We start from the raw sequence: 22,521 nt of genomic DNA, 5'->3' as shown, positions 1-22,521 counted from the left end.
GGTGCTTCATAGAGAATATAGCTCTTAAAGACTCCTTCCACACAAGTTTTAAGACATCTTGAATATCGTCGGATAAGGTTTCTCCACAACATAACCATTACCTAGTTAGAACATCTTGAAACTACAATGACACCTTCACAACTTTTCATTTCAAAAGTTTAACTGCTTGAGTCAAGCAGTTAAACAGCTGCTTGACACAATATGTCTCAAGCTTTACTGGAAAGTCAGTTCTCAGTATCAGGCTTCAGGTTTTCACATCACACCATGTGACCACGATTAGCACCCATACTGGTTGTGATTTCACGTAATCGTGCTCATACTTAGATTTAAGGCGAGCTCAGATAAACCTTCCCCATTCCGCAAAATGAACATGAATAATTGAATCATCACCTCTTCAAAAACGTTTCAACAAATACATTATACACTTAATGATGGTGGAATTTATTGCAGGGTTGTTGTATCAGACTGCAGGAGCTTTAGTTATGTGTTCCCAGAGCTGTTATTTTGATTTATTTTGATATCCTGTTTATATTTTGTTTTTTTCATGTGAAATACTGGATACTTTAAAACCTCTTATAAGCCTTCCAAAGGAACAATCTGAGAGGGAAACGTCGACTTTAAACTGATCACAGCTCATGTCCACACTAAGGCCAAAACTAGTGATGATGAGTTTCAAGTAGACAGAAACCACTGCAATAGCAGATGAACAAATACACACTGAGTGAATAGCAACTCTTCTTCTGAAATCCGATGAAACACCCCTTTATTAAACAACATTTATGAAACAGAGTGGCATTGGCTATTTTTGAGACTGTATTTTATAGTGTTGCATTGTAATAAATGTATTTTACATTTATGTCAGTGGAGTGGAGAAACTGTTGTACAGCACCCAGGCTTCCACAGACACATAACAACTCTGGAGGGCATCTGAAATCTCCAAAAGGAGATATCCATCATAGTAGAGTAAATGAATGCACTTTTAAATTGTGTAAGCCGCTCTCATTATTAGAGCACTGAATAACAAATAAACACAGCTCAATTGATGCAAATATGAAACACCAAAGTATCAGGAAATGTACTTCATTACTTTGTGATTTAAAGTCCTTATATATACACAGTAGGCCTGCATAAAGTACAGTAAAATTACTTTATAGTCTACATTTTAGACATATATGCAATTTTAAGATTACAATTTATACATATTATATATTATAGTGCAGACAAAAAATATGAGTTTGTGAGCATGATTTGTGCATACGAAAAACATTTTTTTCCCCCAGTTCTTACCACAAACATCCACAAATGGTCAGCAGGAGGAACACATGGTCCGGAAATACAAGAAAACAACTTCCTTTTTCATACATGCAGCAAGTCCCCAAAAGACGAACAGTAGTTGGGTCAGAAGTAACGTTTACCCTGCACCCTCCCTTCTCTTCAATTTGGGACAGTCTGACGAGGTGTTTCTTTTTACCTAATGAAAGCTACTAAGCAGCCGTGTGGGCGTGGCTAGGCATAGGTGTGTGAGGAAGAAGTAGTTTCAGGTGTTTCAGTTGAAGTAGCTCACGACAGCACAGGAAGAGCTACTGGCATTTCGATTGAGTTGAAATTTAACGACGACATCTACCTTTTCCAACACTGCAAAAGCAGGATTCAAAGTTTTGCAGCACTATAGGGAATGGGAATAAATTAACAAAGGGACTTCAGTTGGAGCGTTCCTGGAAGATGCATTCCGCCAGATATGAATACGACGTAAGTTTGGACAACTTTTACACACACACACACACACACACACACACACACACACACACACACACACACACACACACACACACACACACATAAATTATCGTTGGTATCAGTGACTGTGCGTCGTATTCTCCCTCAAAGGAACATCCAGTTTTACTACACACAAGTTTGAAAGAGTTGTTTCTTTGTATGTTTACACGATTAGGCCTACTGTTAAACATTTCAAACCCTACCCTACTGAAGCCATGGCCCTTGTCAGTGGTTTTGCCAGTGTGCTTCTGGGCCTCTGTAATCCTAGGATCAACACTGATATTAAGATGAAATTTTCCCTCATTGACGGTTGTTTTAATGGAAGATTAAACTAGGACCACCTGACTGGTGTTGAAAATTTGGTATCTGTGGTGTTTTCGTGTTGGCCTGTGTACTGTCATACAAAGAGTGTTTATTTACATCCACATTAGATATTTAAATAAATAAAACAATGCACATAATGAAAAATTAAGTAATCGTTGGACATTTCTCGCTCTCCATTGTCAAGTTGATCTTCATCTCTTTAACAAGTCCCATTCTTTACAAAACAGTCATTTATTTCAGTCACAAAAGCAGTTATGTGAAGTCAGAAAATAGGCAAAATACATGCTATTGGCTGTTGAAGATAATGTAATTAGTCTTAAGTTCTTCATATATATATATATACACACAAAGATCCTTAAAGGGGTGCGTGTGAGGACTATTTTTTGTATAATTTACCAGTGATCATTTCATAGCCTGTGATCTAGTTTGTTACTCTACTAAGAAGGGTTGATCTCTGATCCCCATGCATTCAGATCATTAACATTTTAATTCCTACTGGCTATAGTTGTTGTGGGCATCCACAGGTTTATTTCTTGGCAAAACACGTTGAACTGTTACCGATTGAATAACAAATTTCATGAGCATACTGGTATGTAATTGTTTTTAGGCACTGTAAACAAGTTGCCACAGTAATTTATAGTGATTTTTAGATCAACCAAGACAGCTTCTTTTTAAATTAGAATAAACCATAGGTTTTTGTAGTGTAAAACATAAGCAGACTTGTGTTAAGTGATAATAGGATGCAAAAACTGCCAAAAGCTTATTTTCCCTAACCTAAAGGTCATATTCTCCAGGAGCACGCATACATTATGTAAATATCAATCATACAATTCATGTCGCTACATAATTCACCTCTTGTTTCAGACGATTGAAATACCAGTAGAGGATGTGGGCAGAAAAAATTGTCAGGCGGGCAAAGGGGAGATTCACTCTGCAAAGGGATTCATTAATGGTTACAAGGCTTTGGTCAGTGCTGCTGTAGTTCACCAGCTCTCTACCACCTTCCTTTGACAGCTTTATGAAAACAGTCCTAACCTGTGGGGAAATACACACTGCTGTGTACCAGCATGTGTACTGCTGAGAATGTGAGCAAACGGTAACGGGATTCAGGCAAAATAAACTGTTTTTCTTTTTTAATATAGTGTGAGACAAGCAAGGACAAGGAAAAAAGAAACAGTAGCTTGCCATGTTTGTTAAGCGTCCATATCTATAAATACCTCCCAGCTTAGAGATGAATGGCTGCCCACACTGTAATGTGTTTGATTCAAGTGAATTTCCAAGCATGTTCTTACTTTTTGGAAAGTGTGTGAAATTTCCCAAGGAAATGATGAGCTGCACCTTGTCATGAATTATGATCTAGTGAAGCCTTGTGTTTTGTATAAAAAGTGGTTGTAGATTGCAAAATTATACATGAATGCATTCATATAAATATATTCTGTATTGTCCATCATTGTGAACGTGAGGAAGTAGGTATCTGTGCTTCAGCTCAGTGTTGTAGCATAAATTATTTGTTATTATCACCCAGTAGATATTGTGGATGTTTGAGCAAACTTCTTTACATAAATTAATTTACATGTATTAATTAGGTTTGAAATATTAACATCCACATATATCTGTGAGATACAGGCAGAAAAGATGAAATTTGTCTGTTTAGTTTGCAGTGTCATAATAAGGGCAGTAAGTCCCTTCCAAATGTTCTTTCCCATCTTCACAGAACCGTAGTTTATTGCTTGACCTGATTCTGTTATTTGCTTTTGCATTTTTATCTATGGTAGACTGTACCTAACCTGAGAAACTCAAAAACTCAATGACAGATATACTCTACAGGATATAGATGGATATATTATCTTATAAATTCAATTTACAGTGAAAACCACTTACCAAATACAGTACATTTGAATAAAATCAACTCAAAGTACCTAAGATGTAACGCCACACCTCCAGCCTTTTTTGATCCTGAAAGCTGGCGGAGATGCTCGTTTTAAATTAATGAAACTATTCGTAAATGAACATCCCTTCCTTTGTCAGTATTAGATTACTCACAAACAATGAGGTCAGTCTTAGATATTGGATCAAATGGGAATACTATGATTAATGTAGTCAGTTTTTTCTCTATGTGGTGACTCAGCAGAGTAGTCCGTAAAGAATTCTTCAGGCAAGGCCATACTGCGTCTCTCTTGCATTTCAAGGGCAGCCATGTTGAAACTGAGGAAGTGAATGTGGTGTTAATGTCACGTCTGTCATGATTGGCTCCACTGAATGATGCATTTAAATGCATCTAAGTTCAATGTCTTTATTCACACAGTAAGGGAGGATTTTGTCGATTGGCTCTCAGCCTTCCTCCTAACTCCCCTTTGAGCAGCAAGCTGATAGTATGCCGAGGCTGTAGCACCACACTCTCATGCTCATGCTATGGTATAAGAGACTTACTGCTGTGTGTTTAGGGCTGCTGTCAAGTAAGAGCTAGGTGTATGTGTTTTTTTTTTTTCCCACTGAAGCCTAAATTGCATTGATTGGCTGTTGTATTTGATTGGCCCATTTTGACTGCAGTCTCCATGCTGGGTTGTTTGGATAGGACAAATGGTGAATGTGGAGAGGGCATATGAGAGCTTTTTAAATGGGAACTTATACCTCACAGTCTGTTTACAGGTCTTGGGTAGTACTAATACATGTGTGGTGGAAAAAGTGGATCCAGAGGGAGCCACAAAAGGCGTCATAAATATAAAAGTCTGATAAATTGCCTCAAGTGACACATCACTTGAGGCAACATTGGTTGGGGCAGAAGACAAGTTTGAAAATGAATGAGGGAGGTGTGGAGGAAGTGAGTTTACGGACCTCTGAAACCTGCTCCTTATTTCTGCTTGAGGCTAGCAACTCAAGGCTACGTTAAGTTCTACTGGCACTAGCTCTATTCCAGAGCTCACTGTTTGAAGTATGTTGACAAACTACTTGAGCAGGTGCAGCACTAAGAAATACACTGTGGAACCACAAATACATTGTACGACTCAGTTAAATGGAAAACAAGATAGCAGAGAAGTCGGTCTTCTTAAACATTTATGCATGTTTGCACTGGAGTTGCCTCAGCTGATTCAAAACAGGTATAGTCAGCTTATCAGAGAAAGAATATCGAGCTGCACCAGCGCAAATAGATGTGGTTTGGAAAAATAGTGGCATATTGCTGACATGCTGTTCACACCCAGGGGTGAGAGAACCAATGTTTGTGTTGCTGCTGCCATTCAGCGTGGGCAGAACCCGACTGACTGGCTGGCTGAGACATGAACATAGGTAGCAGCTGAAGCTAATACAACCTTATAGGCCTTAAGAAGTTTTTAAATGTTAAAAATGTTTCAGGTGACATTATAGCGCTGACTACTACCATACTGTTTCTATTTCATGGTATGTTGTGCATGTACTAGTAAATGTAGTCCTCAAATAACTATAATTATGTGAACAGTCAAGATGTAGGCTACACAGTCAAGTAAACAGAAGTAATCAAGTTAAGTGCCAGTGCCTCAAATGTATAGCTAAGTGCCGTACATTACAATACATTCCATCTCTGATCTCTTATAAACTGGCAAAAGATCTGGATTAACAGTCGACATATATGGGTTTTCCAATGGCTATAATGCTGATATGTAAAGAGCATGGCAGCTGATAGGGCTATATTTGCAGTATTTTGACTGATATTGCAATTGTGATATGATTTGCGATATTGAAGGGAATGTAAACTTTTACATAATTATTCTCATTTTCATTGAAAAACATATTTAAATAATTATGGTGTGATTTTTATTTTTTCCCCAAACAAATTCTTAAGTCTGCAGAATATGATGTGTAGGCCAGTACATCTGTGCAGCACGACAATATTTCATTTAAGATAGCATTTTGACTAACATTTTGCCATTAACAAGTATTGCACCTCCTGGCATTTGAAAATTGCAGCAGGCCATATTTCGATTATGATAAGATTTCAATCAGTTGTTCAGCCCCAGCTGCTGATGGTCCATATAATGCTGATATCAAAACAAAGTCCCGTATAATTCCATTATTCAATGCAGAGTACAGTCTAATATACATGGCTATCTTAGCCAGTAACATGTTGTTTTAGATGGAATTAGTATTAATTAATTAAATTCTAAAAAATGCAGTAGTTTGTGACAGGTGTATAAGAGAGCGGGGTTCAGTCTGTCAGAAGTGACACCATTCAGCTGCATTATTGTCTACAGTATAACTATATTTAATGGCAGCCTGTTAAGAATTTTGATTTGATTTGCTGCCTTTAGAATAGAAGAAATGTGTTAACATTTAGGAAAGATAATGGTGACTGAGGAGGGGCGCTAACATTGTTCCACAGCAGCCACACTAACAAGGGTGCCTGCAGATGTGTCCGCAGGCATTTTTTGTTTATTAGCCTTGTGATCCTGGTATCAGCTGATGCTGATCATCTCAAAATGCCAGATAATGGTCAACCAATTAATTAAGTCTTTCACTAATGTGGATTGGTATACATGCATTTTTGTTAATAAGGGCTAGTGTTTAAATAACATAGCAACTGAGCTTTTGTCCCCTTAAGCCACACCTCACAACTTGCTTCCCCCTTGTCAAACTGGTTAGACTGCTAAGCTGCTCTGTAGCAACTGCGTATAGAATCGTACTTTTGACTATACCAAACCTGAAGACTGCTTTGCAACCAGCTTTTTTTTAGTCAGTGTTGTTGTGTTTGTTTTCTTTAGACAGCACTTCTTTCTGTTTATTAATGGCATAGCACACAGAGCTTGATATTTAAAAAAGAAAAAAACTGCTACACATAGTTAAAAATGGGATAGTATTTCTTTCTAGGAGAGAAGAATGAGATATGATGAAGAGCATAAATGGTTTTATTAGACTGTGATGAGGGTGGCTGAGACCCTGGAGCACTTGCTGACCCCATCTCTAATGATTTCCTTCATTCTGGCCCATGATTGCTGTTAGAGATTCCAATTAGAAAGCATGTATAGAAGCCTGAGCCGAGTAAGAATAGGCCTTAATTGCCATGAGTTATCATCTAGACTCATGTAATTGAGCCCCCATCTTAAGGGGCAGCACATCTGACAAATTGATTTAATACCAAAGTGATTCTCCATCCCTAATGGCACTCTGGCTTCTTCACTCATGAGCTACAGGCACTGAATTCATTGTGTGTTGATTACTAACAGTCCTGAAACCTTTCTCTCTCTGTCTGCCCACTTGAGAGAACTCAACAACAGACACACACACATACAGTATTGACAGACATACACACAGCCTAAATCACCATGCCGATAATATCTACAAGGTATCTCTCTTTGTTATCCGGGTTTCCTAATGCGTGTACGTGGAGTGTGTGGGAGCTCTCTCACATTTACTAAACAGGTTTTGCCAGTTTTGCAAAAACACTGTGCACGGCCTGTTTGAACATGTCACTCTTGGAAAGTAGTTTAGGGCATTTCAAATTGCATTTTTTTGTCATGGTTTGTCATAATCTGTTCCTCAAGTACCAACAGACTTTTTGGAACAGGTCAAAGATGTTTCCCTACTAAAGTTTGAACAAGTCTAGACATTGATCAAATTGTCAGTATGAGGGACGGTGATGCATTTATCATTACCTTTATGGGTTTAATGTGTTTACGGTGTTTCTCTATCTGCAATTATATATAAAAAATATAATTTATGTCACCATTCCAAAATTCTACATAAATACTCAGTGAGGACTTTGCGTACTTATAAACGGGATGTGGCTGACAACATCACCTACCATTTCAAGTTAATTATGTGTGACGTGTGGATGCGTATAATCAATGAAAATCTTTTGGAGGTTCCCAACTAACTACCCTTCATTATTTATCTGCATGGAATGAGGGGAAAATGTAATTTATTCAGTCAAAATGGATAATTTAGGGATCTGTTTTAAGGTTTGGGTTAAAGCAGAGGTTAGTGTTTGCTCAAAGTAAATATTATCTGCATCCAAAACATGGCATAGTTGCTGTATGTTTGCTAACTGCATTTTGCTCTTTCTCTACATCAGAGTAGTAATGGCCATAGTGAGCGGATTGACTTCCTTACCTGCAAAGAGAAGGTGTCATCAAAGCGGAAGGTCGGCATCCTGATCGGGGTTCTTGTGGTGCTTTTGATCCTTGTGGTTGTTGCGGCGATCCTCATTTGGCTGTTTGTCTGTGAGTATAGTGGAAAGCTTTCTTCTACTATCATCAAAGGTGGGTACTGCTACTATGCTTACATAGGTGTGGGTGAATTTAAAGATGAAGAGAATTATGAGGTGTAGGGCATTCTCTGGACATTTTGTACGTAAATCATGGTTATTCTTGATAGAATAAAATAAGAAATTGTGAGTATTTCACATTTCTGACATCAGTTACTGCCAAGTTGGGCATAATATCAAAAACTGTAAAGTGGATAATTTCCACTTGATGCTAAGGCACAGCTCTTTGATATAAGAGTCGCTTGTTTGGACTTTGTAATTTCCCATTAGTGATAGCCTATTTGACAACTCCAACTTCTTCTTCTTTTTAATAATGCAAAGGAGAAAAATGTCACAGCTTCCTTGTCAGTTTCATGCACAGTACATCTGATGAAAAAGGCCTCTGAAGTCTTGATAAACAGCCTCTTGATTCAACTGGCTGTTTTAATTGCTCTGAGAGCCAAACTGTCTTTTCAGTATGAGATCACACTGTACAACTTTAAAATAGCGCTTCAAGGCCTGTTTTAAACCCCCAAGACTCCTCTTTCATCAAAGCAGCTATCCTAAAGCATTTTGTTGCTCAAACACTCAACTCTCATCTGCCTCTCTCCTCCAAGTAAATGGTGCCAATTCAGCAACCAGCAGTATGCAGCTCAGTCCATCGACAAAGGTCTTCAGTGGGCATTTGAGGATGGTTGATGTACCATACGACAAGAATCTGGAGGATTCGAACAGCCCGGCATTCACGGATTTGGCAGTCAACCTGGAGGCACTTGTGAGTTTGAATGCGAAAGATTACCTTTCTATTTTTGTTCCATTTCTATCATCTACATTGTTTATTGTTAACTATTTTGAGAAGAGTATTACACTCAGGATTAGTTGTGGATGTTATTTGGCATTATGTAAATGTCCCTCCTAATGCACATAAACTGCTGAAGGCACATTTGCGTGGGTTGACTAAAACGCTGTACATTCCCTTAGAAATTCCCTCAATAGCATCTCCTGTTATTGGAGGCAGCGGAGATGTTTGTAGCAGCACTTAGAAGCATGCTGAAAGCTAAAAAAAAACCTCAAACTCCATAAAGCGTACACTCTCTGTGTAAAGCTAGAAAAGTGATTGTCTAAAGTGTGTATTAGTGGAAGTGGCCGACTGGAATATTAGATGTCTTGATGATTTTGGGAGGTAAGGTTTATGATGTACTAGCTTTGCCCTTGCATACAACATAAAGGACAGCTTAGGACTGGAATAGTTTCAGATCTAGGTTATTGTTGTTTACATGTCAGGTACAACTTGCAGAGTATGGCTCAAAGTAAACAATGCTGGGCTAAAGCACCTCAGAGATGGAGGCATTATGTTTAACCAGTTGTCCTGCAACTTTACTCCACCACTCTGGCTCCACCTGACTGTGGACTCCTTGAAAATCATCTAACTATATTTTATCTCCACCATTTTATCTTCTAGATGGGTTTAGTAAAATGGCAGTGGGTTCATATTTGATGGTGCAAACCTACACTTTAGAAATGTACATTTTGAAACCGGTCTTGATATTATTTTGTGATATTTAACCGCTAAGTCCTTTCAACAATCCTTCTCTTCTCCCTCCATGTCATTTTTAGCTTTTATCGCTAAACAAATAAATATTTATAAAAACAAATATTTCTTTTTTTTATGTTAACTTTTCACAACAAGCACTTTGATTGAAGTTAAATAACACTGTACATGCGTAAAATATGGCAATGACCTGCATTTAGGACCACAGCATGACTACAGCCTTGTCTGCAGTCCGCAGCTCACTGCAGCTGATGGCAAGACAGTTAATTTGGAATCCCGTGGTGATGTGCTTTTCATGGGAGGCGGTTTTTATGTTAACATGCTAATTTGCACTTTGTCTTTAGGCAGACAAGCAGAGACCTTGTACATGTTCTCCTCAGTAAAAATTAATTTTCTCTACACAGCTGGAGGAAAGCTACAAGAAAGACTCTTTGCTCGCAAAATACTACACTACGTCTGTGGTCACTGCATTCAGGTACCGTTGAGATCTTGAGCTCCTCAAATTTCTATGTTACTGCTGAACAGATTGTGAAAACTGAATGTAAAAAAGAAACTTCACACTAAATCTTGTATGAAGGAAATGTTTTGTTCAAGATTTGAGGTTCGATGTGGTCTATTGACCTGTAATCACGCCCAGTTATGTGTGTAACATTGCACTGTAGCGGAGTGTGACGTTGTGTGATTTATACAGTAATCACACAGCATGTGGACAGAGCATGCAGCTACTGCTAGATTTTTATGATTTACAGTAATCCTGTCCTTCCATCCATTTCTCTCTCATTTCTGCTCACACCAGTGCGGGTGTGAAAGCCTACTACTGGTCCCAGTTTGACATTCCAGTCGAAGACTTGGAGATTGTGCCGAAGTTCTCAGAGTTGCGTGTTTTGGAGACTCTGGAGAAAGGCATTAGGGAGCAGCGCAGCCTGACGAGCCCCAAGATTATCAAGATCACTGAAGTCACTGCCTCAGGTAGGTACCACAGGGGCAGGTTAGGAGGGGTCACACCAAGGGGTCAAAAGATGGGGACAACTTGGTGTTTGCTACAGCTGGCTCCATATTATGACATTTAACAATCTGCGAAGATAAAGCATCGTGAATACAGATCTGAATAAGGTCACTGTCATCTCCTATCAGCATTGGTATTCTGTATGCTTTCTACTTGTATTATAGGAGCTTGCTCTGAGTTGTTCTGATAAGATGATAACCGATAAGCCAGGCCTCTCTGGTTGTGCTGCATTTGAGATTGCACATTTTATGCTGTTTGGATCATCTAATGATATTAGCTGGGCCTGGCCTGGCTTGAGACAGACATTTTTCTTCCTTCTGTCTTCTCAGCATTCACGTTGCATTTGTCCACATCTGTCCACCAGCCAAGTTCCAGCCTTGTGACTCAGTGGTTTTGGTTCCCTTTAAAATTATTTCTGTGGGTATGATTTGATGTTGCTGTCCCAGATAGTTAAAACAGAGATGCAGAAATGGCTACACGTCATCACCAGTTCCCTTAACTGCAGGGAAATGGAACAGAAAATGTGCAACCCAAATATTTTAGGCTCATGCATCAAATTCTATCAGCCTCCCAATGTTAGTGACCCATCCTTACCTCCTCCTGTTACTCTGCCTCTCTCTCTCCCTTTCTCTCCAGCCACAGATTTTCGCATGGCCAGGAACCCCAAAACCAGTGAGTACAGCATGTCCCATTTCAATCACGCGCAGTTGTAATTTTCCAGCTGGCTAGATGCTCACCCTCCTGCCAGTCTGTAAGGAATGGCTGGCCCGGCGTGTACTGTACATATGCTGCTCTAGTCAGAGATTGAGAACGCTGTATCAGGCCAGAGCAAGTCACTTAAGGACAGATGGACTTGTATTTGCAATAATTGTTTTGATGATGATTAAAAATCCATTCCAAGAGAAAACAGAGAAGATACAATCTTTACTATCGATATATTTTGAAGGAAACGGTCAAAGCAGTTAAAATTCGCCAATGAAGATTCAAAACATGATCACATTTTGATTTACAAGCTATTAACTACTGTTGACAAGTTACACATGTCTATGCTGCTCACTGTATAATATATACACGGTTGTTACTCCTAGGTGATTGTTTCTACCGTCTGGAGGCTGATGAAACGGTGAAGACGTTTTTGTCACCAGGATACCCCGATCGCTACCCCGCCAAGTCTCGGTGCCAGTGGCAAATGCGAGCTTCAGAAAACTATGCCATTTCTGTCAGTTTCCCTTTTTTCCACATCGAGGATAACTGCAATAAAGACTATGTCTTCATCTATGACTCTTTGAGTACAGATGAAACTCGGGCCATCACACAGTAAGTCATAGGGCTGTGAATGTCCACAGGGTTTTGGTAGCATGTTGTGCATGGTACAAGGTCATACCGGTGCTCTTTAAAGTGAAATCTTAATGAACAGATTGTATCATTGTATTATTTACTTGCAGTGTACCGGGCAGGAGTCCTTGCACTAATGCTTCATCCCGAGAGGATTTTTATTCAAAAGAAAACCAGAAAGTTTACACATTTTTGCTCCTAAATTACATAAAATATGCGCACAAATCACATTTTCATTTTGTCCTAAACATTGGTTAGCAGGGTTTGTGTGATAGGGCTCAACAATGATTTGTCTCATTTATTTATCCTTGACGATCAGAGAGAAGGGAAATATCGTTTTTCATGATTCCCAGAGGACAACCATTAGGAATCACTTTGTATTTGACTAAAATGCTGCTGAGGGATTTAGGAGTATAAGCTGTTTTGATGTGTGTGGGAAACATGTTCCGGTTCATTCCTTTCACCGAATTTGTGATTGTAACTTTCTTTCTTTTCTTTTTTTTGGGGGGGGGGCTGAAGCCTTTAGCGCTGCATGTCCCATTTTATTGTTAACTTCTGAGACCTAGTGAGATTGAGGTGGCTCAAAAAGACCTCTCCTTTCAAATCTGTGATGGGTGCCAACACGAATCCTGCTACACCACTGTGTGTAATTGCACTTTGTCTACTGGGGGGAGGGGGGGGTCCTGAAACTACAGGCTCCTGAATGCTACATCAGTTGTTGCTGCAGGCACTTTAAGACTCGGAAACCATTGCCAAACAAATATGCGTTACCAAGTGATGCATACAATTTTTATAAAGCTATTGAGCGATCAGCTTTATCCAAGGTGACATGAGGTTTATGAGAGCCATAATATAATACTCTATAATGACATTATTCTACTGGAGGTAGATGTATTACTGCTCTTGCAGCGTCATTCACACCTTCAGTGCTCAGCCGCTAGCAATGATGAAACTTTTTGCTAATGTACCTAATGTTTAACTTTTGAAACTCTGCCTAAGCAATTTCTCTCTAGTGCTGGCACATCTCTCCTTATTTATCTCTTTCTCTACCTCTCTCTGCTTATCTATTGATTTCTTTTCAAAAAATTTTTTCTTGAAGCATTTTAAACTTGTTTGCTGAATTGATGTTTTAGTGCTTCTGACTAAAAATAATTACAGCTTGATTTTAGTTCCCCAAGTGTTGCACATCCCCAAGAAATGCAAAACACCATTCAGTAAATGTATCAGACGTTCAGCTTACGCTTGCTTATTTGTTCCAAACACACTTTTCTGATTCTATAGCTGTACCTGATTTGTGCACCATCTTGCTTGACAGTTCATCCTTCTCTCACAGGAAGTGTGGTCAGAGGCCTCCCTCCAACCCTCTGGAGGTGGTGTCATCTGGCAACATCATGTTGATTAACATGATTACTGACAGTGAAGTTCTGAGGCCTGGCTTTGAGGCTAATTATAGCGCCATCCCTATTTCTAAAGGTATTTAAGACATTCGTGGCACTGGAATGCAGCTGGAAATGGCACAACATCCATTTTCCAGCTGCATTCAGTACAATATCTACATCTAAAATTTAAGTTCTCTTTATAGTTAAACCCATTACAAATGATAATGTCTTATACACGAATGTGATTATATGACATGCTCTTTTCAGGGCAAACCTGTGGTGGTGTCCTCTCTAAAAGCGAAGGAGTCTTCACCTCCCCACTTTACCCCAGCTTCTATCCTCCTTCGGTGGACTGCGTGTGGACCATTCAGGTTTGCAACACTGCTCTTCTCCCTGGCCCCCTCCTCTACCTGAAACCCTTTCACCCACCTCCTCCTCCTCCTCTGTCCTCAGCCTGCCATCAGAGGAATGCTGAGGCAGCTCTGTAGAAGCCAAGCTGTTCAGTACCTCCTCTATCTTCATCTGTCAGACTGCTGTTGCTGCCGCAGCTCTAGCTGAGCTGCAGTGTTTTGTGTGTTGGTTTTGCTTCCTGGTGTGTATGTAGAATGCTTGTGTGTACATACACATGCACGTGTGCACCCAAGGCCCGTTTGGGTGTGTTACAGCTTGTCTGCTCACATTTACATTGGGGCAGACCGATGCATGTCTCTGTGTGTAGGTGAAGGAGTAATGTGCATGGTAAACAAAGTTATAAGTCTATTGCCTCTTCCTCTGTGCTGTAGGTCCCTGCTGGGAAGCATGTGCGGTTGAAGTTCACCATGTTCCGCATGAAAGAGCCTGGGGTGGACACCCGTGTGTGTCACAAAGACTACGTGGAGGTTATGGACACCAAGTAAGACTTTAACTAATTTAAATGATACCTTGGACCATCTGTCGTTAACATCCGCCACATTTAACAAGCTGACTTCATGGTTCAACTTTGACCCGCTGAACTTGCTGTATTTGCCTCCAAATATAATCTAACTTAATTGTTGATTTGTTTACAACTTGTCTGACTGCATGTTTCTTGCCCTGTTGGACATTGTTGTAGCGGGGTTGCCCTTTTCCCTAATCTTGACAGTTACTTTAGTGAGCACATTGTCATTATAACCACTAGAAGTACAAAAAATAAAACCTAAGTTGTCATAAACCTGAATTCTCTTTAACATTGGCCTTGTGGCACAGGTATTGCGGAGAAATGTCCTCTTTGGCTCTGACCAGTAAGGACAACGTGCTAAATGTGAAGTTCCACTCCGATAAGTCCTACACTGACAAAGGGTTCAGTGCAGAGTACAGCTCCTATGATCCTGGAGACCGTGAGTTAAAAGCCTTGTCTTGCACCCACATTTACATGACACTTGGCGAGACGGATGAAATGTTGGGATGTGACAGTGACACTCATAGCCTGCCATTATAGAGCAAGACACTGGGGCAGGAACTGTGTAGACTGAGAGGCTACAAGACCGTAGCTGATTGACAGTCAAACAGAGCTGTTTAGTGATGGAGGGTTAGAAATTGCGGCGGTGAAAGTCAAGAGCTAGACAAATCACCAGAGAGCTTGTTTATTGGGTCCATTTTATTTGCCAGTGTCAGTCAGGAGCATTCCACTTTCAATACCATCTGCTCTTTATGTTGTCTCCCAGTTTGACCAAAATGGATTTATAATTGCTCTGATCAACAGGGACAAGCATTGGCAGCATGATAGATATTGCAAACATAAACTTGTCACTCCCTCTTGCTCAATTTGTCACCATTGTCTTTCTGTCTTATTTTCTCTTCTCCCTTCCTCTTTTTTTTTCTTGTTTTGTGAGCAGCTTGCCCCAACAAGTTCGCCTGCACATCTGGCTTCTGTATTGCGAAAGAACTGAAGTGTGATGGCTGGAACGACTGCGGTGATATGAGCGACGAGAAGCAGTGCCGTAAGTTTCTCCATTGACCCATCTGCACCTTTTTTTTTTTTGTCTTTCTTCCCCTCCTCATTTCTCACCCTCTGCTTTTCTTTCTGCTAAGCTAACTGGCCACTGGCTGTAGCTTCATAATTATCCTGCATACGCTAAATTGCCAAAAGTTTTAGGACACCCCTCAGAATCATTGAATTCAGATGTTCCAATCACTTCAATGGCCCAGGTGCTTAAAAATCAATCACCTAGGCATGCATAGTGCTTCTACAAATATGTGTGAAAGAATGGGTTGCTCTCAGGAGCTCAGGGATATCAAGCGTGGTACCGTGATAGGTTGCCATCCGTGCAATAAGTCCATTCATGAAATTTCCTCACTACTGAATATTCCACTGCACCATCACCACCCATAAAACAAAGCGGAAGCGATAGGGGACAACAGAAACTCGGCGCACAATGCACAGAAGTCGCCAACTTTCTGCAGAGTCAATAGCTAGCATAGTGCCAAGTGTAAATTTTGGTGAAGGGGAGATTATGGGTGGTGATGGTGCAGTGGATAAGATGCTTGCCTTTGGTGTGGGAGAGCCGGGTACAACTCCCAATGTGTCACTGACCTCAACCCAATTGAACACCTTTGGGATAAATTAGAGCGGAGACTGTGAGCCAGGCCTTCTCGTCCAACACAAATGCGCTTCTAGAAGAATGGTCAAAAATTCCCATGATCACACTACTAAAACTTGTGGACAGCCTTCCCAGAAGAGTTGAAGCTGTTACAGCTGCAAAGGGTGGGCCAATTCCATTTTAAACATTATGGATTAAGAATGGGATGTCATTAACCTTCATGTGCATGTGAACGCAGGCGTCCCAAAACCTTGGCAAGAAAGCAAATAAGCATAATTCTCAAAAACTAACAAGTTATTTAAGGCTCCAGCCACAACATTTCTGTTGTCTTCTACTGGTGACATCATGTCCCCTTTTCAAATCAACTTTCTCAGTTGCATTGTTTAATAGATTGCATTTTTTTTGCCTCAGATTGTGAGGCCGACCAGTTTGCTTGTTTGAATGGCCTGTGCAAACCAAAACTTTTTGTGTGTGATCACGTCAACGACTGCGGAGACTTGAGCGATGAGAGCCAATGCGGTAAGTATTACCGTCTCTTTAAAGTGCGTTTTAGGGAACACAAACCTTATCTAATGCTATGCTAATTGTGCCAACATTAAATGCACATCACTGCTAATGCTCCGGTCACCGACTCCTGGGCTGCGTGCAGTCATTATTTTATCAGTAATGGAGTTTGTTTGAAGCCTTGCCCAATTTGCTCAGCATCCGTCCAGACGCTTAATCATGTGTAATACACGCAAGACAAATGGAGACTGGTGCTAATGTCCACCGTGGCTGCACCACTAATGTCCTGAAACGGCTTGTCTTCTCCTTATTCAAGCATTTCTCTTGATTTTATTATAACTTCCTCATCACCATGTTTAATTTCCTCCAGGTTGTGAGGCGAATGAGTTCCGCTGTGGTAACGGGGTTTGTCTGCCTCAGGAGGTTGTGTGTGACAGTAAGCAGGACTGTGAAGACGGAAGCGACGAGGCCAAATGTAAAGACTGTAAGTGGCAGCACTTATTCTCCTCCCAGCCAGTCACGCATTTCAAAAAATCCTTACCAGAGTAATTTATAAGCATATAACACAAGCAATTAAGCAGTAACCTTTTATCCATAACTCAGTAAAGTTTTGGGTTTTACAAAGATGCTGCACTGCATAAGTATAAGTATTTTTCACTGTTCACTTTCTTTTAGCACTTTCTCATTTCCTCCTACTCTAATTCACGCTTATCAATTTCCCTTTCACTCACTTACTCGGTCACACAGAAAAACACTCACACGCACTCTTGCTTTTCCTTTTGATTTTCATTTCTATGAATAAAGAGGGATATTAGACCTCAACCTCAATCAATACCCACAATCAATGCAATCTGCTCCTCAATCACTATGCATTGTGCATTCAAGCCTCACTTTTAAGCTTCGCTGATTGCATAGTATTTGACTGGTAAAACTTAGCGGCGCTCTAACACTTTGATTGAAATACGCTATGTGTTTTGATTTTGGGACCTGTCTCCACCCCACTGTAGCTCGGAGTGTCTGCTCTGACTTCAGCTTCAAGTGTAAGAACAATGAATGTGTCAACAAGCTGAATGCCGAATGTGACCGCATCGACGACTGCTCTGACAAGTCAGACGAGGACAGCTGCAGTAAGAACGTTTTTCTTTCAGGCCTTACAAAATCCACCTTTTTTCAAAATTTTAAAACTGCTTAAAGTGGATCTAATGTCTTTGAGCTGTGCGTATAGGCTGTCTGTTAGAAAAGAGCCCCAGGCTTTGACTGCTTTATTTATTTAATTCTTCTTTGAAAGCAGCTCTTGTCATCTCTGAAGTATTTGTTTTTTACTCCATTTAAGCCTGAGGGCGTGTCTGTGTTTATCTTTTTTATTTATTTTTTGATTTGTTGGATCAGCCAATATGCCAGTGTGTCTCATTAGAGTTCCTAAGAGTCATTCACAACCAAGGCCAGCATCGTGATGGCTTCAAGTCAACTAATTCAGATTTTTCCCTCTGATCATTCATGCCAGCCTCAACTAGTATTGCACTGACCATCACCCCTCCTCTCTCATTATATTCTCTGTTAAATGTCAGATTGTGGCACCAGGCCCTATAAGCTGAACCGCATCGTAGGAGGGCAAAACGCTGAGGTGGGGGAGTGGCCCTGGCAGGTCAGCCTTCACTTCATGACCAATGGGCATGTTTGTGGCGCCTCAATCATATCTGAGACGTGGCTCCTTTCGGCTTCCCACTGCTTTCGCACCTATGACGATGCGTGAGTCAAAGCTTAAATATCCATAGCAGGGCAGGACTATACTGTATATAATCTGTAACACAGTCCCTTTCATATGTTTTGATGTATAAACTGTTATTATTTTCCTTATATTTTATTATTCATCACACTATTTTTATCATTTTATCAGATATATATATCAGATATTTTATCAGAATATCTGTGAGAATATTGCATAATGAGCAATATTCTCACAGATATTCTGCTGGAAAAAATGTGGAACTGTGCACAACAGAGGACTATTTATATACAAATTGTATATACAAATTGCAAAGTCTGAAAATTAGCCCCTGGTGATGCAGTTAATTCAGAAAAACCTTGGGGGAGTGGGGGGATAAATTTACATTTCACAGTTGAATTCATCAGAGTGCCCTGTAGGTGGAGCACTAACCATGCTGTTCAGCCACAGCCACCTCTGTTGTTACTGAGCACGGAATGTGTTCATTTTCACAGATGGTGTTAATACTTGCTATATGCAATTCTGTTATTTAATTTGTAAGCATTTTCCAGGTTACTCATTCAAGTCACTGCTTTCTTTATAGTCATATCATCATATGTCTTAATGTAATTGACCATGTTTTTGTACAAGGGTGGCAACTATATCATGAAAGTTGAATGTAATACAATAATGTTATGTCAAAAACTACTTTTATAGCTAATAATGTTCATGTTGTTTTTGTAGAGACTGTTAGAGAGGATGTAGTTTGTGGTGGTGTTTGAATTACTTGATGTTGAAAGCTGCTCTTATCAATTTGCTGAGCTCAAGCAGTCTTAACAAAAACTATAACCTTACAGTAGCGTAATGTTTCAGGGGCATGGTGTTGGATTACAGTGCACACATGTTCATATTATTTCAACCTGTTTCATGCGTGTACAGAAACATAATTGCTGCCCATGATGCTATACATTCTACCACAGGAACCTGATTCCATCCAACTGGCAAACCTACAGTGGCATGCAGGACCAGTACAAGCTGGATGGCACACAGCTCCGCTCACTGAAGAGGATCATCACCCATCCTGATTACAGCCAGATGACCTTTGACTATGACGTTGCACTGCTGGAGCTCAGTGAGCCACTGCAGTTCACCAACACCATCCAACCCATCTGCCTACCCGTTTCCTCCCACGTCTTCCCTGCAGGCATGTCCTGCTGGGTCACAGGCTGGGGCTTGCTCCGAGAAGGAGGTATTATGCAGGAATGGGTGATTATGGGTAGAACTGTAGTTTCTTGTTTTTCACTTTAACTGGTTAGCATACTTCTTTTGAATATTTATGCTGTTATTCCTCAATTATGTTATTCCTACAATTGCAAATCCATCCCACATCAAAATTAAGACATCCCGTTCCTCCCCCATCCTTCTCACAGTTAGCTATTCATCTCTGTCCTTCATCTTCTTTCCCTGCCTGCTTCTTTCTTCTTTCCTTCATCTTTCTCATTTCATCCTGTCTTCTTCCTTTCCTTTAATGTCCCTCCCATTTCTTTATCTCTCCCATCATGACATACTTCTCTTCCACTCAATTCTCCCTCCAGTTTTCTCTTATCTTTTTCTAATCTGCTTTATTCCATTAAGCCGCCTTCTATATTCATATATCAAGACAGACGTTGGCTCTCTTGGGACACCTCTTAAACCTTCATTAGCTAACGCTAATCCCGCCCATTAACACCTTCTGATGTTTGTGACGAACACTGAAGTCATGTGGCAGAGCGCTGACCCCCTTGTCCTGCTTTTTCAGGTCAAAAGGCACAGCTGTTGCAGAAGGCATCAGTGAAAATCATCAACGACACGGTGTGCAACATAGTCACGGAGGGCCAAGTCACATCCAGGATGCTCTGCAGTGGATTCTTGGCTGGAGGAGTTGACGCATGCCAGGTGAGACAGTGTAACATGTCCTCCAGAAAAGGATAAAAGGACGAAGGGCTGATATAGATAGGTTTTCACACTTTAGTAATTATCGTGCTCTCACATCCAAACCAAATCTAATAACTGTTCTCCCCTGAATGTCCGTACCAGGGAGACTCTGGAGGCCCCCTGGTGTGTTTCGAAGAGAGTGGCAAGTGGTTCCAGGCCGGCATCGTGAGCTGGGGTGAGGGGTGCGCTCGCCGGAACAAGCCCGGTGTCTACACGCGTGTCACCAAGTTGAGAGACTGGATCAAGAAGGAGACAGGGATTTGATGGTGTTGTGAGGCACAGGGAGGGATGCGGAGCAGGGAACAACGCTAGTGTGCTAAAAATAATGGGAGACTGAACATTTGAATATGATTCAGGACAAGTCTCGTCAAGATGTATTCATTTAGCCAGCAAACTGAGGATACTGCTGCATGGACCCAGCTACTCACATGAATGACTTAAAGGACTTAATTTGGACTCTTTTCCCACTCATCCCACACATACACGCACACTTAAACCACACCATCTCATGTTTTGTATAGTTTTTAAATGTGTAGATCAGCACAGTCTCTTTTACCCCCATCAATATTGTCATGTTGCATTGGTGAATATACACAGAGTAAAAATAATGAAATGCATATTCTGAGAATCATTTTCCCAATACTTGTCCAATATAACCTTTTTATAGGAAGAATATGAACATTTTACAGTTTTTCAAGTGTTAAAGTACAGTGTCCCTCCCTGGAAAAAGTAATCGTGCTTTCAAGCCTTAGTAATGTGTATGCAGGTAAGATGTCTTCATCCTCTGGGGTCAGTCAGTGTTGCACTTTGCCAGTGGGATCGTGCTGTAGATGGCTATAAATCTGGGGGTTTATTTATCAAGTATCTTAAAGGACCAAACACAGCAGATACACATACTGCTGACAGTTTTCCAAAGCATAGCTTTGGCTTTTAGATTGATGAAAGATTTTTTTCTTTTATCTGCCAAGCATCCATTTGTCTCAGGTTTTATCAGTAAAGTCTAAACATAATCTTGTAGAGACATCTGCATTACCATGTGGTGATAACAGAAGTTACAACAAAGAACAAGAACTTAACAATATTAAACATGTTGCTCAAATCCATGCAGGGAAATTTTTACATCATACTAGAATTAAAACCAGAAACTGCCTGGGAGGTATAAAATGCATTAATCAATCTAAAATCTTGCTTTGGACATCAGTCCTACATCAGTGTTTTTATTACATATTTACAGATGCTGGCCTTGTCTGCTCTGTGAATGACTTGCCAAAATATGATATTAAAAAAGGGGGGGCAGAGGATGATGATTAGATCCTCTTGGCTTTTGCACAGGTCTCTAGTTAAGCTCAGGGTGATTGGGGTCTTCAGTCACACACATCTGAGAGCTAAAGCAAACCAATAGGGGTTTTCACCGGTTTCCGGAGTAATGCAATGATATCTTATCCCTATGAGAGTTTCCTCTCTTTGGTCATGACCAACTCAATCAACTTTTAAGATTTGATGAATTTGAAGATTTGACTGAATGGTTTCTCTAACTCTGTTTCCCTCATCTCTGACTTATCCTTGGAAATATTGTATCCTGGATAAGCAAACCAAAAGATTTATATAGATTTATATGTGGGGAAAAAAATTTAAGAAGAAATATTTGAGTATATTGCTCAACTGACCTTTTTTTAAAAAATTACAGTTAAACAATGCAACAAGTGCAAAGTGTATTTTTCACAAAGTAGGGAGAGGCAAATATTTTCATGAACATTGCAAACTGACACTGTGATTTGGATTATATACATACATTATAACCTTTCTTTGTTTGTGTTTTTATATGACAGTCATGATAATAAACATCTTTTATCTGATTTCTCACTACCTAATTGCATTACCAGTATCATTTGTGTTTGACGAGGTCTCGTTTTGTATTATGTTCTGCATAATAAATGCATGTCTTATGAGATCTTGTCCCTTCTCACAGTAGAACTGTAATGAGCGTGTACCTCTCCTCCCCGTCGTGAGCAGCATGCCTACCTGGGGAACGAAGGTGACAAGACAAACTCATATTGTCAAATAATACCTACCTTTGTCACAGCTCTATTCTATTACCCTATGAGATGGGCATGTCGACTTCGAGAGGTGGATACACATACAGTGGGAGTTCTACTTTCTCATCTGTCTTCATTAAAAGCAGCACACCACTGGG

The 22,521-nt window shown here is 40.2% G+C and overlaps 1 protein-coding gene across 2 annotated transcripts; it reads left to right on the top strand.

Moving 5' to 3' along the window:
• The first annotated feature begins 1,360 nt into the window (after nucleotides 1-1,360).
• Nucleotides 1,361-22,193, top strand: zmp:0000001114 (suppressor of tumorigenicity 14 protein homolog). 2 transcript variants are annotated; one of them, XM_046044179.1, is made up of 19 exons: nucleotides 1,361-1,749; nucleotides 8,149-8,291; nucleotides 8,932-9,089; nucleotides 10,271-10,341; nucleotides 10,663-10,835; nucleotides 11,509-11,544; nucleotides 11,961-12,189; nucleotides 13,541-13,680; nucleotides 13,854-13,957; nucleotides 14,369-14,478; nucleotides 14,811-14,941; nucleotides 15,440-15,544; nucleotides 16,556-16,663; nucleotides 17,019-17,132; nucleotides 17,656-17,775; nucleotides 18,217-18,397; nucleotides 19,334-19,602; nucleotides 20,152-20,288; nucleotides 20,430-22,193. In XM_046044179.1, exons 1-19 carry the CDS (start codon nucleotides 1,739-1,741, stop codon nucleotides 20,589-20,591), a joined length of 2,502 nt encoding a protein of 833 aa, XP_045900135.1. In that variant the 5' UTR covers nucleotides 1,361-1,738; the 3' UTR covers nucleotides 20,592-22,193. The 2 variants fall into 2 exon arrangements, with proteins under 2 accessions (XP_045900135.1, XP_045900134.1); XM_046044178.1 differs by having other exon boundaries at nucleotides 8,144-8,291.
• The last annotated feature ends 328 nt before the right edge of the window (nucleotides 22,194-22,521 follow it).

The sequence above is a fragment of the Micropterus dolomieu genome, linkage group LG03 (assembly GCF_021292245.1).
Source record: "Micropterus dolomieu isolate WLL.071019.BEF.003 ecotype Adirondacks linkage group LG03, ASM2129224v1, whole genome shotgun sequence".
NCBI lineage: Eukaryota > Metazoa > Chordata > Actinopteri > Centrarchiformes > Centrarchidae > Micropterus > Micropterus dolomieu.
Note: the sequence above shows the minus strand (reverse complement) of the source record. Positions and strands in the feature narration are given on the sequence as shown.